This window comes from Eriocheir sinensis, chromosome 57, assembly GCF_024679095.1.
Source record: "Eriocheir sinensis breed Jianghai 21 chromosome 57, ASM2467909v1, whole genome shotgun sequence".
Taxonomy (NCBI): Eukaryota; Metazoa; Arthropoda; class Malacostraca; order Decapoda; family Varunidae; genus Eriocheir; species Eriocheir sinensis.
Window position 1 is genome coordinate 8,495,149 of NC_066565.1, and position 17,537 is coordinate 8,512,685.

Here is a 17,537-nt window from a genome sequence, read left to right on the forward strand (position 1 = left end):
TCTCTTTTGATCTTGCGGCGCCCTTGTCCTTAAGCCGCGAATTTTGATAAATCAACCGCTTTGGTGCGAATCGCCCTAACTCCCTTATTTCTGGGGCTTCAGAAAAGTTATTGGTATCACTTGACGGCAAAATGCAAGGGCTATATTTTATAATTAGCAACTGGGCTTAAAAAATTGACTCTAAAGGGTCGAAAATCAAATAAATTCGCAAAAAGAAACAATAAAAAATGTATTTTTGAGTTCCCAACCTTGAAATCCACTCATTTTTTGAGAATTTCAAAAAAGTTATTTAACAAATGATTTAGCCCTGCCAATGTGCTTTCCAAAATGGTGAACGTTTCCCTGCTCCCATTAGTTTCGTCGCTAGAGCTCGAAACGTAAACCTTGATCCACACCCACCATCACCACCCTGTTGATGCGTCACTGGTCGCCACCGCCGTCCGCCGAACTCCCACCCCGCCCTCCCCTCTCCCTCCCCACCCCATCCTTTCACCGCCTCACAGGAGGTGGAAGGACGGGGTGAGGAGGGACGAGAGGGAGAGGGGCAAGGACCCGGCAGACGACGACCAGTGACGCATCAACAAAGCGATGATGGTGAGTGCGGGGACGCGTCTTTGTTGTGTCAGCGACTCATCAATGCAATGCAGGAATTCTTTCTTTAGAAAACTCCAACTCAAAGGAGTCATCCTTGTCACCAACGGCATCCGCAGTCAAAGGAAGAGGAGGGAGGCAAGCGAGGCGGAGTGGTGGAGGTGAAGGGAGCGGCCGGTGACGGGGGCATGGGGTGAGGAGGGGATTTAAACAAAATGACAACGTGCGGCCTTGCTGTTTCCGTGACCCACTAATGTATTATTTATTTATTTTTATTTTTTAAGGTTAGAGTAACAAAATCCCCAAAATAGGCAGACCTTCCCAGTGTCCAGGAACATAACCCCCCTATTACCATTGTTTCCTATGGGGAAATTATGTTTAAATAATGCGATTTTAAATAACGCGACATCTCCAGGAACGTAACCCTCGCGTTAATCGAGAGGTGACTGTATCTTAAAATGGTTTTAATACAAGATAGTCAACATATTGAAGTGTTCATATATGAATTTTTATGCAGATATTTTAGTTTTTGTGGCGTCAGGAAGGTTTTTCATCGCGTCGCGTGAAATGAGTCAGATTTGGTGAATTTTCGTCGCGACTTACGGTCGAGCTCGAGCGAAAACTACTGAAGCTAGGAAGGCGTGCTTGATGGCAAATGAAAGCTCTTTTAATACAGATTAATAATCAGAAAAGAAAAATTGGAAAACATTAAATAAATAAAAAAGTTATAAGCAAAAAATCTAAGATGTGTCCAAATCGCTGTGAAAGGGACGAAAAACAGACTATTTTGTGACGGCTCAACGACAAACTTAGAATGGAGCTATCAAACATCCTTCAAGCTGGTCAGACTACATTGTCAAGAGGGGCTACATGCTCAATTACAGCCTTCTAGAGGCAATAGCAAGGCCACACTAGACAAAAACGGCAAAATGCCTGGCGTTCGTCAAAATCGCTCTCGACAAGGTTTATGTTTTGAGCTCTAGCGACGAAACTACTGGGAGTAGGGATATGTTATGCACTATTTTGGAAAGCACATTGGCAGGGCTAAATCATTTGTTAAATAAGTTTTGTGAAATTCTCAAAAAATGGGTACTCAATGGGAACTCAAAACTTTTGAGTCAATTTTTGAGCCCAGTCGCTAATTATAAAATATAGCCCTTGCATTTTGCCGTCAATTGACACTAATATCTTTTCTGTTGCCCCAGAAATAAGGGAGTTATGGCGATTCACACCAAAGCGGTTGATTTTTCAAAATTCGCGGCTTAAGGACAAGGCTGGAGCAAGTGTCTGTTCCATATGTACAAGTTTCACTGGTTTTATGTATGATGCTCCACTTGACAGTTTTTTTTTTTCTTTTTTTTTTTTTTTCCCTACAGCAAAGGTGACAGCTCAAGGGCATAAAAAAAAAGAAAACAATAATGAAAAAAAAAAAGCCCGCTACTTACTGCTCCTAAAAAGAGTACAGAGGAGTGGCCGAAAGATAGGTCAATTTCGGGAGGAGAGGTGTCCTGATACCCTCCTCTTGAAAGAGTTCAAGTCGTAGGCAGGAGGAAATACATATGAAGGAAGGTTGTTCCAGAGTTTACCAGCGTGAGGGATGAAAGAGTGAAGATGCTGGTTAACTCTTGCATAAGGGGTTTGAACAGTATAGGGACGAGCTTGAGTAGAAAGTCGTGTGTGGCGAGGCCGCGGGAGGGGGGGAGGCATGCAGTTAGCAAGTTCAGAAGAGCAGTCAGCGTGGAAATATCGACAGAAGATAGAAAGAGAGGCAACATGGCGGTGGATTTTAAGGGGTAGAAGACTATCAGTAAGAGGAGGAGAACTGATGAGACGAAGAGCCTTAGACTCCACTCTGTCCAGAAGAGCTGTGTGAGTGGAGCCTCCCCACACGTGAGATGCATACTCCATATGAGGGCGGACAAGGCCCCTGTATATAGATACCAACTGTGCAGGGGAGAAGAACTGGCGGAGACGGTACAGAACGCCCAACCTTGAGGAAGCTGATTTAGTGAGAGAGGAGATGTGAAGTTTCCAGTTAATATTTTGAGTTGAGGATAGACCGAGGATATTTAATGTTAAAGAAGGTGACAGCTGAGTGTTGTCGAAGAATAGGGGATAGGTGTTTGGAAGATTGTGTCAAATTGATTGGTGGAGAAATTGAGTTTTTGAGGCATTGAAGGACACAAGGTTCCTTTTACCCTAATCAGAAATGATAGCAAGGTCTGAGGTTAAGCGTTCTGCAGCCCCCAGTCTGGAGTCATGTACTACCTGTTGTGATGGTCTTCTGTTGAAAGAAGTTGAATAATGCAGAGTGGAGTTGTCAGCGTATGAGTGGATAGGACAGTTTGTTATGGAAAGAAGATCATTGATGAATAACAGGAAGAGAGTGGGTGATAGGACAGAGCCCTGTGGAACACCACTGTTGAGAGATTTAGGGGAAGAACAGTGACCGTCTACCACCGCAGAGATAGAACGGCCAGAAAGGAAACTGGAGATAAAGGAACAGAGAGAGGGATAGAATCCGAAAGAGGGCAGTTTAGAAAGCAAAGAGTTGTGCCAAACTCTATCGAAGGCTTTTGATATGTCTGGTGCAACTGAGAAAGTTTCACCGAAATGGCTAAGAGAGGATGACCAAGAGTCAGTTAAGAGAGCAAGAAGATTGCCAGTAGAACGCCCCATATGGAACCCATACTGGCGATCAGATAGAAGGTTAGAAGTGGAAGGGTGCGTTTGAATCTTCTGGGAGTGGGATCAGCCACTGTTCTTCCCCTAAACCCATCAACAGTGGTGTCCTGCTGGGCTCTGTTCTGTTTCCCACTCTGTTGTTCATTAACCCCCATGGCGTCGGAACATTTCCCACCCGTGACCCCCCCCAGCGTCGGCACTTTTCAAAAAATTTTTTCTCCCATTATGTCAGAAATGCTGAAAAAACATAGGTTTAAGTCATGAAAAGTGTCAAAAATGACATCTGAGTCACGGTGTGTGTCGTAAATTGTCGCGTCGTATATGTACGACGCCGACGCTGGGAAGGTGACTCAGCCTGTGTAGTACATGTACGACGCCGACGCTGTGAGGGTTAATGATCTTTCCAAAGCAAACTGTTCTTTCCACTCATTCACCGATGACTCTACTCTGCATTTTTCAGCATCTTTTAACAGAAGATCCTCCCAACATGAATTACATGACAAGTCTGGATGCTACAGAACACTTGACCTTGCTATCATTTCTGAATGGGGCAGGAGGAGCTTCATGTCCTTCAATGCTTCAAAACTCAGTTTCTACAATCTTCCAAACACTTATCCCCATTTTTTCAATAACACTCAGCTGTCACCTTTTTCTACAATATACATTTTCAGTCTATCTTAACCCCATTAACCCCTTCAGCACCGCTCCCGTTTACCCGACCCGGGCCCGTATACCGCTCGCCAGGTCAGGCCAGGTATCACTGAAAGGGTCAGACATGAGGCGCCAGCCTTGTTCCTCCACTGGCTCCATAGTGTCTGAAGACTCATCACTGTCATCTACTAAGTCACTATCACTACTTTCTGAGGCATCATCACTTTATTCTTAGTAGAAGCACCTGGCAGATATTCAGAGCCAGCCTTGGAAGTATATCATAGTGCATCCCCTATCACGTGACGGTGCTGAAGGGGTTAAACCGCAAAAGTTTTTCTCGGGGGGTCCCCCATAACGCAAAAGTCTGGAAAATACACTTTGAAACTGAGAAAAAGTCATAAAAGATGTTTTATAGGAAATTTTCTAGGGTGTTGCATTTGGCTGGAATTTCAAGATTCCCCCAAATTTCCAACTTTTTACTGGTGCGACATACAGGAAAATTTATTGAAGAAAAGTTGCTCATTTTATGACGATGGAGTCTGAAAAGTGTAGTTTGTAATCTTTGACCCGGAAATTTGCTGCCTACAGAGCCAAAGTTGTGGTGAAAGTTGAAAAATAGTTTGGTATATTTTTGTATTTTTTTCACGCTGGAATGAATCTCATTGAACAAAAGTTTTAGAAAATCCTCCGTGTAACTCAAATGTGGAACCAGATTATGATCTGGTCTGACCGTTTGGCTGGAATTGCATGATTCCCCCAAAATTACAACGTTTTATTGGTATGACGCACAAGAAAATTTATTGAAGAAAAGTTGCTATTTTATCACAATGGAGTCTGAAAAATATAGTTTTTAATCTTTGACCCAGAAATTTGCTGCCTACAAAGCCAGAGTTGTAGTGAAACAAAAAAATATTTTTTGTAGTTTTTTTTCATTCTGGAATGAATCTCATTGAATAAAAGTTTTAGAAAATCATCCGTATAACTCCACTGTGAAATCAAATTATGATTTGGACTGACTGTTTGGCTGGAATTCCATGATTCCTAAAAGAATCCTACTTCTGCTTCCCTCTCCTCTGAACACTCTTGTGAACAAGATATTGGTTCATCTAGAACACCATGTATATCAGTGGAGGTGTCAAGACTACGCTCAGCATGCACACAACGAACAGAAACTGAAGGAAGACCATCAAAATAGATCATCTGAGGGAACATAATTGCTCTGCAGACGCCATGATGCATAGACAGGAACTGTAGGCTATTTTTAGCACAGAGTCGTGGTATTACCAGGGTAAGGGACAAAATAGGTGCCAGTTAGTCAGTTAGCATCAACAGACATAGTTACGCGAGCCCTTTAGATTCCAGATAGCTTCTTGCTCTCCGGCACTGCATGGTGTCATGCTCGTTGCCCGCGTCTGAAAGAACTATATGACGCCAGCGGCATCATCGTTATTAAGGGGTTGAACTTAAGATTTAACTGGAAACTTCATATCTCCTCTTGCTAAATCAGCTTCCTCGAGGTTGGGCATTCTGTATCGTCTCCACCAATATTTTCATTCTGACTGCTAACTGCATGCCTCTCACCCCCCCTCCCCCCCTCTCCCATGGCCCAGCTACACTTATCCCTATTTCATCCAAACTCCTTATGCAAGAGTTAATGAGCATCTTCATTCTTTCATTTGCTGATAAACTGGAACAGCCTTCCATTGTCTGTGTTTCATCCTGTCTGTGACTTGTACTCTTTCAAGAGGAGAGTATCAAGACACCACCCATACTTGACATTTTCTGGCCACTCATTCTTTTCCTTTTACTGGAGCAGTGCCCAGCAGGCTTTTGTTGTTGTTCTTTGCCCTTGAGCAGCCTCCCATGCTGTACACAAGAAAATGTATTTCTCTTTTTAACCCGGTAGCAGCGGGGATCATGTTTCTTAATGGTCCCTCTAAGCGAGAAAAATGAGAAAAAATCACCCTCACACAAACCATTTCATAATATATATCAAAGCATTTGTGATCAGATTATGTATCATTATTTTTGGGGTTTATATCATGGCACAAATTTGTCCCGTCGCTGCTACCGGGTTAATTGCACCTTGTTGGTTGTGGTTCTGAAGGTTCCAGTGAGTTGTGGCACTGTTCTGTGTTTGTGTCATGCATGTGCCTCCTGTATTATCCACAGTATTAGACTATTAACGAGAATACTGCAGACTGTACCACCAGTGATCTTACTTCACTATGAGACAGACACACCTCCCACCTTCCTGTCCCACCATCTCTTTGTCATGTGAACCACTCACTTCTTGCTACCACTTTCTCCCTTTTTTCCCGGTGATCTGTGTGTCTGTCTGCCTTGTGGGAACTTCCTCCAAGGGGTTGGCCACAGAGAAAATGTCTCCAGCTCTGTCAACTCTCTCCCTCCATTACTTGTCCATTGATCCATTGCACCCTTGATGTCCTCTCCCCAGACCCCTATACACACTTGACAAAGTCATCCTCTTTCAGTCACACCAGGCATCTCAACCATCTCAGAATGCCTTGCTTCACTCATCAACCACTCAATTTACCATAAGCCAGAAATTTGTCCCCAAGGCATGATGTCCCTTCTTCACCAGGCTGGCAGTGAGAAGCAGAGGCTGGAGGGCCTTGTGATCCAGGCCAGCGAGGAACAGGAGATCAAGAAGAGGGACGAGAAGTTGGCAGTGCTCAAGGAGGACAACCAGAAGAAGAAGGATCATCTGGCCCAGCTGCAGCAGAGAGCCAGCTTCATCAATACAACCAAGGAGAAACTGGACAAGCTCATAGCAATGCTGCGAGAGATCCAGCAGGAAAAGTCAAAGGAGAAGTAAGTGAGGTCTATATTTACAATTGTTTGTTTCATTTGCTTTGTTTTCAGATTTCCCTTCTCTGCCAGAATGGGAAGAATGGAGTCGTCCTTCTCTTTTTCTTTGATCGCCTCCCTGGATTGAGGTCGATGGCATTTATGAACCTTCTCCAGGTAGTTGTGTCCATTGCACTGCCCTTTGATGCTCTCATTCCTTGTACCTCCCTCTGAAGTCCTTGCCTCTGCTGTGCTCTGCCCAGCCATCCTCTTCCCTCAACAGCTGCTTCCTGCCCCTTGTTGTAGCCTCCTTGTCTCCTCTCACCACAACAAACTCATTCAGAATCAGAGTAAAAACCATTAAACTAATAGTCATTCACTCATGGCTTCCAGACTTTTACTCCTAGTTGTTTATGCAGGGGAGGGGGAGGGAAAAGAGGCAGAAAAGGTTATGAAAATGAACCTCCCTAATGTCCTTGCAGTCAGGCAGAAGAATTGTGTTTATAAATTCAGAATAAATTTCAGAATCTACATGATGAGGATGAAGGATGTACAGAGGAAGCAAATGGTATGCTGACTAAACTATACTGGAAGCAGCACTAGAAATAGGAACACTACGACCTGCCCAGGCAAGACTGTTATGCTGGGATCACACATCTGTGATTTTGCCTCTGCGACTCGCTGCGATTCTGAAAATGGGAAAAGAGTGGTGAAATCACAATCTACTACGCTCTCGCTACAACAGTTGTAACAGGAATTGCAGGGAGTCTTTCTGAAGCATAGCAGAGTCGCCACGTATCGTGGGTGATTGCACGATGCGGCCACTGCTGCGATTTGTTTTGGGATGTTCGTAACAGATCGCAACTGCCTCTGCGATTCCCATATCGCTCAACTCAACGCAGCGTGATCGCAGTGAAAGCTCAGCACACTGTGACTCGGCAGCAATATTGCTGCAATGATTGCAGTGGCCTGCGACAAATCGTTGGCAAATCTAGCAACTTTCTCATCGCAAGATGTGGCGACGAGGTATCGCAACGACATCTCCTATAAATAAACTGGGCGAGCGACGCTCCCTCGCTGAGACTCCACACTGCCGTGCTCCGGTGATGACTGCCTCTCCCTCTGGCAACCACCACTCCCAACCACAGCGTGCCACACAACGTCTTGTCTCCTTCAGGACGCCTACATCATGCCGAAGGAGAAGAAGGACAGCAGCCCCTCCCAGAAGACTAAGAAGACCAAAGTCTCACCACCAGCCCCCACACCTACCAATCCACCAAGGCCCTAACCACCGCCATCATCGTCAACATCGTTTAACACACCCTCAACACTTGACGACCAGCCTGCTATGGAAGTAATCGAGAATCCACAAGAGGTGATACATGCGCTGCCAGCTCCTCCACCCCCACCAGTGCCTGTTTTACAGGAACAAAAGTCCGATCCGGAGTGGCTGTCCAACCAGATAGTGAGGAGGAGGGCGCCGACAAAGAAGAAGAAGAATCAGAGGGCCAGGCGGCATGTGAAATGAGGAAGAGACTGCTGTCCCTGCCGGCAGGGGTTGAGAGGGAGCTGGGGGGGAATGGTTGCAGGAAAACACGTTCCTGTATGACCAGGGGCTGGCAGACTACAAGAACACTGTAAAAAAAAAAAAAAAACAAAAAGTGTTAAAAGAAAAGGCCTCCTCCCTCAACCCACCCCAACAGGTGGTTAGGATTAACCCCTTCACTACAGCCGGGCCAAAACAGCGCCCCGCGGCGTATCCGGGATCGCCACGCGCGCCAAATTTCAAACGTCGCTATTGAATATAACAAGTTTTCAGCCACAAACTCAACATAATCATCCTGTATTATATATGAAAACATGCAGAATTAAATGGTGCACATAAAGAAACTTAAATTAATTGATGATTTTGAGATGTAAGCATAAATATAGAGATAAAATAACTCGTACATTGGCTAAAGCGAGCCTGGACGCAGTATGCACGTCCTCGGATGTGGTACGGGGCATGCAAGGACTCAGTATATGCGTCCTTGTGTTGAAGGGGTTAATTGCAGTACATTGTTGTGAAGTTGAACTGGAAATGAGAGCCAGTCAAGCAGTCTTCATCCACTGCAATAATCGTGCATGCGTCGCAGGTGCTCACGATGTGCTTGCGATGAATCCTGCACGAGTTTGTGATAATTGCAGTGAGCTGTGACACGCACTCAATCTTTCCTTGCTTCGCGGGCAATGATTGCAAAGGTCTACGACTAATGGAGCGGAGATTGAGCACACGGCGTGATGGATCGCGAGATCTTTCTTGTCGCAACAAATCGCGCTTCTCGGATGGCGAATGAGCTGCGACTCCAACATTTTCGGTATCACAGTGAGTCGCAGAGGCAAAACCGCAGGTGTGTGATCCCAGCATTAGAGACTTAGACAGAGTTATGGTGCAGAGCTGGTTGCAGCAGGGCACTCCTGGGACTGGCTCAGACAGACAAGCAGGATGGATTGGATGATGGAATATGATTCAGCTTTAACATGTACTTCATATTCTTAACGTATTGCAAACTAATGTATAGTGAATATAAAGCTGCATATTTATAGAATTATATTAATTTCTATGGATTAGAAAAAAATCTAAAGAGAACGACTGAGCCCCAAGTTTGCCGAGGTAAAGGTCATCGTGCACCAAACACCTGAAAGGCTGCACAAGGTGTTACTTTACCCTTGACTTTCCAAGCCACTCCGACTCACTGCTCATAACTGAACACCCGTTTGGAAACTGCAAAGAAAAGCGTATTTTGATTTCTCTGTGTCGGTGCCCATTTCCATCTCAGGAGTCAGTGCCGCCGGGACTTTCAGATCATCACAGTATCTTCTCCAGGCTCCTCAGACACTGCCAATTTATCAGCCATCTTGAAAATAAGGATAATTTTTTGGTGGGCTGTGCAGTGGCTGCCCTGGCCAGGGTCAAACCTGAAGCCCCGTCCAGACGAGGGGCAGTTGCCCGCCGTGCAAACACTATTACCAGATATCATACTGCTTCAACTGTTTTGATGGTGGGAGCAAAGATGACGTCAGAAGCGGGAAAACTACGGGCAAATCATCCAAGTGCCCTTGCTCGTGGGCGAGGCAATACCTGCTGGTTTAATGGTTGGTATAAAGAGAGCATGTTGCCAGACACACGAAGTTAACCTGCGGAACTCCCCTGCAGTCAGTTTCAGATTTCCACTGTACGTACACTTGACGGGAGAACATGTCTGTCCCGTGTGGCAAAGAACAGGTGTGGTCAAGGGAAGCCACTGTGCAATTAATTGACCTATATGAACAGCACCCTTGCTGTAGCCCATGTTGTGCTATCGGCCGCTGCCTGCCCTGGACTGCCCGGTCTGCTATGTGTGCCTGGTAGTGGCAAAAACCCTCCACCAACTGTTCGACCTGGTAACCCTTCTTAACAAGCGAGGAATATACGATCAACGGGAAGTGCCGGGCAGGCAACTGCCCCTCGTGTGGACACAAGTTTGCCCGCCAGTTTTTGCCTGGTGAACGGAGTAGGGACTGTGGCACACAGCAACATCTGGTAGCACTGTTTGTTGCCAGATCTGTTTCCTCATTTATGTGCTTATGACGTCATCCCGCTGCTTAGTATGATGTGGTAACAGTGTTTGCACGGCGGGCAACTGCCCCTCGTCTGGACGGGCCTTAAGCTAGTGGAGCTGTAGCTGGCATGCCAGCCACACCACAGGGAGACTTTTGATGAAGGGGCTTACCACAGATAAGTGTTTTTAGTAAATAGCAGGTCAGCACCATCTTGGCAGTGGGCATGAATAACCAGTAGCAAGAAAGGAAGGAGATAAACAAGAATTTCAATTCCAGGAGACTTTTACAGATTTTACAGCCATTTATTGAGTAAATGTGATTGAAAGTTCCAGAACCAGGTTAGATAAGTTTATGGGCGGGGGCCACAGATGACAGGAATGGGTTGGAAATAGCCGGGTAATTGGAACAGACATTACAGCGATTCATTTAGTTAAAGCATGGTTGAAAGTACCAGAACAAGATTGGATAAATTCGTGGATGTGGGCCACCGATGGCAGCGATTGGTTTGAAACAGCTTTTGAATTAGGTGCTTCATTTTAACATCTCCGTGGTGCAGTGGTTACTGTGCCTAACTATGAATCTGTGGGCCAGGGTTCAAATGGCAGGCACACAAGGCACCCAGCTGTTCATTCTCTCTTTCGGGCTGGTGGATAAATGGGTACCTGGGGAAACCTGGGGAAGGTAAACTGTAAACTTGTATGTCATGCTGACCCTGTGTCTTCTGTTTGTGTTCTCACCCACCTCAGGCTCAAGGGCCACTTGTACAGAGATGAGAACCGTGGCCATGCACAGCTGATGCTCCCAACTTTATTATCCTTAGCCTCCCACAGTCATGTTTTTGATCAGCCTTGTGACAGGCCCAGTAAGAATAAGATGAAGCGTGTGTAAATATTTACCTCAGTGTACCCTGGCAGGGACATCCAGGCAGCCATCCAGAAGAGGGTCTCCCAAGTCACCGAACTTCAGGAGGAGATCAAGGACCAAGAACAGAGTAATCTGCAATTAACTCAGCAGCTCACAGCCTCAGAAACCAAGCTGCAACACATCCACCAGGCGTGGGACCTCAAGCAGGACAGCCTCAACAAAGAGATCAAGGAGCAGAAACAGTAAGCCTTTATGAAGTTTTCAGTATACAAACCATTTTCCTTTTGCATCTATTTTTTTGACACTGTACCCTCACACAGCCACCCCTGAATGGAGCGCCGTGGCAGAAGAGGCTCCTCCAGGCTTCCTTGTCTTGGCAGGCCCTCTCACCACACATATCTTTGCCAACCGACCAACTCACTCTCTCAACTTTTCTATTGCCACGTCTATCTCCTCTACACTTCCCTTGTAGGTATGATGTGGTTGTTCCACTTGAATCTTTACTTCCATACTGGTCACTTCTCTTTCCTCATGAATTGAGATGCCTTCTCCTCACCTCCTTTGTCTCTTCATTCCCTTTAACACGTCCGCTGCGATTGGCATGGATTTGGCTTTCACTGGTAGCCTGGTAACCCATACTCCCAGGTCTTTCCCTGCCTCTGTGGTGGATAGTGGAGTGTTTCCCATGTGGTATCAGTGTGCTGGATATCCCCTCCCAAGGTGCAGGAATACATTCTTCTATATTAAATTGTAGCAGCCACTCTTTGTTCCATTTCTGTATCCTGGTGATGTCTTCTGGCAGGAAATCCACAGTCAAGGGGTTGAGAAGTGCTCCGTTGCTCCCCTTGCTGTACAAGTATCAGTTGTTCCTCCCAACTTTTTCCAGAGGAGCATTTTGTCCTCCAGATAGGTTTCACCTTCCTGCCAAAAGCAAAGAGCGATGAAGAATTGCACCATTTTATTCCTCGTCATGGCCCGGCGATCCCGTTATTCACTCATGTCTGTGTAAGGTAGCAAGTGTTAAGAAAGAACATAAGATTGTCATTTAAGCAATAGTTATGAGGGGTTGTTCCTACCTACACTCAGAATACTGCACTTCCCTACATTGAACTCCATCTGCCATTTATTTGCCCAGTCATACAATCTGTTTAGTTCACCCTGGAGAATACTAGCGTCCTGATCAGACTCAATTACTCTACCGATCCTGGTATCATCTGCAAACTTACCGACATATTTCTCACGATGGCCCGCTGATCATACTGAGGCACCACGGATGTCGGGTGTCCAGTACCCACTCACTGTTGCATAAGGTGAGGCAAGTCTTTTCTCTGCAGGGTTCTCGAGGACCTTGAGCGCAACCAGACGGAGCAGGACATTGTGTGCAAGGAAGTGAGTGATGACGTGGCTGACCTGGACGGGCAGATCAGACAGTCCATGGAGGAGATCCGGAACACCAACATCATGATAAAGAACAACTACAAGCTTATCCTCGATGCTGTATGTACCATTTTACTTATTAATACATTAACTCAAATTCCACTGGTCAGGAAATTCATTGTCGTGCTTTATGCAAACAAGGAATGGAGGCGTAAGGGACAGAGTCAACTTTGCTCTAGTTTGCACTGGGAAAGTCAAGATACACACCACAGGATGAACAAGAAATATGATGCAAGGGAAAAGTGACCTAGTATGTGGTGTGCCAAGGATGAGTTTTCCTTCGCAACTTGTATCTTGTTCTGCCTGAGATGTGTAGCCTTGCCTCTCCTCGTGCAGACTAGATAGAACTGTCTTTGTCCCCTAATGCTGCAGCTGTAACCCCAAGACAGAAACATAGCCTGCCTTTCCTTGTGCAGACTAGATAGAACTGTCTTTGTCCCCCTAATGCTGCAGCTATAACCCCCAAGACAGAAACACAGCCTGCCTCTCCTCGTGCAGACTAGATAGAACTGTCTTTGTCCTCCCAGCGCCTCAGTGATAATGTGTAGCCTACCTTTTCTCATACAAACTAGATATAATTGGCTCTGTCCTTCAAGTGCCTCAGTGATACCCCCCAAGACAAGTGTAGCCTGTCATTCCTTGTTCAAACTAGATATGACTGGCTTTGTCCTTCTAACACCACAGCTGTAACCCCAAGACAGAAGTGTAGCCTGTCTTTCCTAAACAAAAGAGGGGTTAGGGAGCCATTCCTCCTTCAAGGTGCAGGGGTTCCGTAGGCTTTGCCCTGCACCCGTCACTGACGGCAGGCTCCCTGGATGGAATGCATCAGGGAAGCCTGTCGCGTGGTCGGGCCTCCAGCAAGACATACATTAAAAAGCATATTTAAAAGAAAAGGCTGAGAGCAAACTTGCTTTGCCCAGTGCAGTCCTTTAGCCGCAACAAAGCACCTTGGAGCCTATTGGACCTCGCCAGCTACTCCCTGGACTTCTTTTACCTAAACCTCAACACTTCTCCTTTCATTCTCCGGAATTCTTAAATACTAAATTAGTATTGGCCAACTCTTTTTGTCTCATCCTGAGGTAGGTCAGCAGGTAACTCTCTTGCTTTGATTTAAGTGGTGTTCCTGCCTATTTCCTATATTTTCCCACATGATGTTTAATTGAAAACTAGTCAAGAACTTTGTTGGCTTGAGCAAGTAAGGGCTAAGAGGATGGTGATTCACTGAACCAATCCTAAAAGTACTTAAGTTGGATCATGTAGTGGGGAAAAGTACTTAAGTTGGATCATGTAGTGGGGAAAAGTACTTAAGTTGGATCATGTAGTGGGGAAAAGTACTTAAACAATGACAGTTGCAAAATCTTGTGAAACAAACCGTTGCAATGCAAGGGAAGCCTGTGTGTAGTGGCAGTCTTAAATTGGTTAATTGTGCTCAGCACCCTTGAGGACTCTGTAGATTTGTGGGATGCATTCAAATGTGAAACTTTTGAAGCTGCAAAGGAGTGCATTGGAGAATGCCTTAGATCAAGGAGTGGCTTTGCCTCGGGGAGATGCTGGAGAATATCGAGATATGCTGCCAAGGAGTCGGGACCATTCTACCACTCGGTTGCGTAGGACTCGAGTTCTCCTGAGGAGAGACAAGAAGAGGTTTGTCAGGGGTCTATCTGAGGATGTCGAAGTCCATTTCAATGCAAATGACCTCCGACCTACCTACCAATCCCTGAAGAGCTCCGCCCCGAGCCTCCCTCACAGGTTAGTGCACCATCTCGCAACTACCATGGCATTACACTGCTAAGTGTGCTAGGCATGGTGCTTGCCTATCTATATCTTATGCACATTCGCACTCAGCTGCTGAAGTTGCAGAGGCCTGAGTAGTCAGGGTTCACCGCTGGTAAGCCAACAAATGACTGTATCCCAGCACTTTGCTTGCTTGTAGAGTGCCGACGTGAGTTTTGAAAGAGCAGGCCTGCAGCTTAGGTTAGTCTCAAGATAATGTAGACACTCTGGGATCTACAGCTCTGTGGGATTCATGCAGGGACCGTTGACTGGCCTGTACTGTGGGACTGAGAATGTTGTGAAGTGTGGGTGTGTGTCCAGCTTCTTCCCTGTGAATATGGGAGTGACGCAGGGCTGCATCCTTGCTCCATCGCCTTTCTAAACACTTGTATGGACTGGGTATTAGGCAAAGTTGTGAGCCAAATTCATTATGGAGCATATATGAGGTCACTGACTTTGTTTTTGTCCACGATGCTGTAATCCTCGCCAAGTCACTTAAGGTTTTGGGGATGGCTCTCAAGGTATTGCATGAGAAGGCCAAGCCTTTGGGACTGCAAGCCTTTAGGACCAAGATGAAGGTACAGGTGTTTGGAGGCTTAACTGCATAAAACTGTCATGCCCCGGGATTTTATTTTTCTATTTCCTCTATTTTCCAACACGTCCTCTGTGTGTATCGAAACACACGAGAAATTAATCAAGATCAGGGTATTCGGCGGCTGCCTGGGATTGAACCCGCGACCAGCGTGACGGGAGAGCCACTCCTTACGAGTCGGCCAAAGAGGTACCCCACTGGCTAAGTGGGTTATGGGAGGCTCGTTCATCAGGCATAGTCGCCGCACTACAACTGTGCTGTCTGTTCATGTGTGTGGCGAGGACCTTGGTAGTGTAGTGCAGAGTAATGGCAGGTCCTGTGGCTTGTTCAGTTCTCTTGGTGCCCTGGGTGGAGGGGTGCCCTGGGTGGAGGGGTGCCCTGGGTGGTGGGGTGCCCTGGGAAGGGACAGATGGTGGCCACGGGGCAGACAGTTTTGAAGCGCGGTAATGAGGTAGTTGGTCCGTGCCCCTGGGTGGAGAGGTACTCTGGGTAAAGACGGACCATGGGGGCGGGGCAGACAGTTTTGAAGCGCGGTAATGAGGTAGTTGGTCCGTGCCCCTGGGTGGAGAGGTACTCTGGGTAAAGACAGACCATGGGGGCGGGGCAGACAGTTTTGAAGCGCGGCAATGAGGTAGTTGGTCCAGCCATGCATCAGAGTGAGGGTAACCACTACAGTGCCCTCTTGAATTTCGCGCAATCCGAGTTTCACGATCCTCGAGTTTTGCGCTTAGTCCTAAATTCTCACTATCCTGATTTTTGTGCATTACCGCCCTGAGTTTCTCGCTGCTCAGACTTTTTTTTTTTCCTCCCCATCTCCGCCTGTAGCGCTGGTAGGCTTTCTTCAGGGGCCTGGTGGTCGGTCCAAGCCCGTCATGGCGCAACAGTGTCCCACAGGTGATGTTCTGGAAATTTACCCAGTTCTCTGACAGGGTTTGGGTAAACACTCTTGTCCTCCCGTCTTTGAAGCCACCAGGCTCAGGACATTTCAGGAGCCCAAATGTGGAGCCCTCTAAAGCCTAGGTCCCCAACCCAAATGACCTCGAGGGTCGCATTGCCCATTCCCCGTCAGCCCATGGGCCACATCCAAAAAACACCACCACCACCTTTAATATAAAATATGATATATGGTCATCTAGAGCAGGGGAGAGACACTGAAAACTGAATGGCCAAAGCCCCCTTATAAAGCCGAAAAGTGCGCCATAGTGGACGCTGATTGGCCGGCTTAACAGCGCACGCTCATTGGCTCTCTCAGCACTGCAGAAATTTAAAAAGTTTTAAACCGGTCATGTGCCCACAGTCTGCACCGCGGGCCACAGACACGATCCTGGAGCCCTTCGGCAGGCCGCACCTAATGTTGAATGATGTAAAGTCCCGCGGGCCGCACCAAGGGTGCTCGCGGGCCGCGGGTTGGGGACCTATGCTCTAAAGATTAAAGGTTACCCCTGGCCTGGGTGTATGGGCTGGTGCCCCATCTGTACCACACAGCTGCTCCCAAAATAAGGGTGTGTTGGGATTTCTTAGTAGGTGAATATAGTCAGAGAAGTGGCAGCAAGTCACCTTGTATCAATGTCTGTTTCCTTACAGATGGAGGAAGGCAACGTTGAGCTGATGTCTGCCCTCACTGAGGCCACCAAGTGTGTGGAGGAGTTTAGGTCTGCAGAGTGACTCCAGTCCTCAGGCGGGCCAAGGCTTCAGAGGATACCAGGCTGAGGATCAATGGGGATTCAGTTCTTACTTCCGGACTTTATATTTTCTAAGGCTTATGGATTTACGCCTTTATATTTCCTAAGGCTTACGGTTATACTATAGTGTTACGTAGTGTTGTCGGGAGCATTTATTGGTGCAGCAGTTACTTGCATCCTGAGTGTTGCAGGGTGTGGCTGTTACTCTGCACTCGTGTACCCAGGCAGGTTTTTACACACCTTTTCAGGCACTTGTGTACCCAGGCAGGTTTTTACACACATTTTCAGGCACTTGTGTACCCAGGCAGGTTTTTACACACCTTTTCAGGCAATCATGTACCCAGGCAGGTTTTTACACACATTTTCAGGCACTTGTGTACCCAGGCAGGTTTTTACACACATTTTCAGGCACTTGTGTACCCAGGCAGGTTTTTACACACATTTTCAGGCACTTGTGTACCCAGGCAGGTTTTTACACACATTTTCAGGCACTTGTGTACCCAGGCAGGTTTTTACACACATTTTCAGGCACTTGTGTACCCAGGCAGATTTTTACACACATTTTCAGGCACTTGTGTACCCAGGCAGGTTTTTACACACCTTTTCAGGCACTTGTGTACCCAGGCAGGTTTTTACACACCTTTTCAGGCACTTGTGTACCCAGGCAGGTTTTTACACACATTTTCAGGCAAGGTATTTTGCTTTCATATCTTCACCTTAGTTTCAGGATGTCATTTTCACTTTTTGTAGATTTTTTGTATATTGCAAACATTTATTTTACTAAACTTCTACAAATTTTGGTGATTTTCCTTCCATACTCTGTCTTTCACTACAGTGGTAATATATGTATATCTCCATAGTAAAACTCT

The 17,537-nt window shown here is 46.4% G+C and overlaps 2 protein-coding genes across 7 annotated transcripts in view; one reads left to right on the forward strand and one right to left on the reverse strand.

Moving 5' to 3' along the window:
* The first annotated feature begins 573 nt into the window (after positions 1-573).
* LOC126984825 (uncharacterized) lies at positions 574-17,404 on the forward strand. 4 transcript variants are annotated; one of them, XM_050839024.1, is made up of 7 exons: positions 574-594; positions 6,533-6,762; positions 11,235-11,426; positions 12,519-12,681; positions 16,571-16,936; positions 16,977-17,016; positions 17,257-17,397. In XM_050839024.1, the coding sequence occupies exons 1-5, from the start codon at positions 589-591 to the stop codon at positions 16,649-16,651; spliced, it is 672 nt and encodes a 223-aa protein (XP_050694981.1). In that variant the 5' UTR covers positions 574-588; the 3' UTR covers positions 16,652-16,936; positions 16,977-17,016; positions 17,257-17,397. The 4 variants fall into 4 exon arrangements, with proteins under 4 accessions (XP_050694981.1, XP_050694979.1, XP_050694978.1 ...); XM_050839022.1 differs by lacking the exon at positions 16,977-17,016 and having other exon boundaries at positions 16,571-16,896; positions 17,257-17,404; XM_050839021.1 differs by lacking the exon at positions 16,977-17,016 and having other exon boundaries at positions 17,257-17,383.
* LOC126984816 (uncharacterized) overlaps positions 11,948-17,537 on the reverse strand; it is a 56,118-nt gene continuing 50,528 nt past the window's right edge. The window contains exons 3-4 of one of the 3 annotated variants that reach the window (XM_050838946.1): positions 12,411-12,594; positions 11,948-12,105 (exon numbers count right to left, since the gene is read on the reverse strand). The gene's annotated coding sequence lies outside the window, so the exon portion shown is untranslated. Of the gene's footprint in view, positions 12,106-12,410; positions 12,595-14,000; positions 14,246-17,537 lie in introns of those variants that run through there. The other 2 variants (XM_050838948.1, XM_050838947.1) reach the window with 2 other exon arrangements.

Excerpts from the sequence above, each read along its gene's own strand:
- LOC126984825 (XM_050839022.1), top strand. Across the intron at positions 6,763-11,234 it reads CAGGAAAAGTCAAAGGAGAA|GGACATCCAGGCAGCCATCC; the intron begins GTAAGTGAGGTC and ends GTACCCTGGCAG. Across the intron at positions 12,682-16,570 it reads ACAAGCTTATCCTCGATGCT|ATGGAGGAAGGCAACGTTGA; the intron begins GTATGTACCATT and ends GTTTCCTTACAG.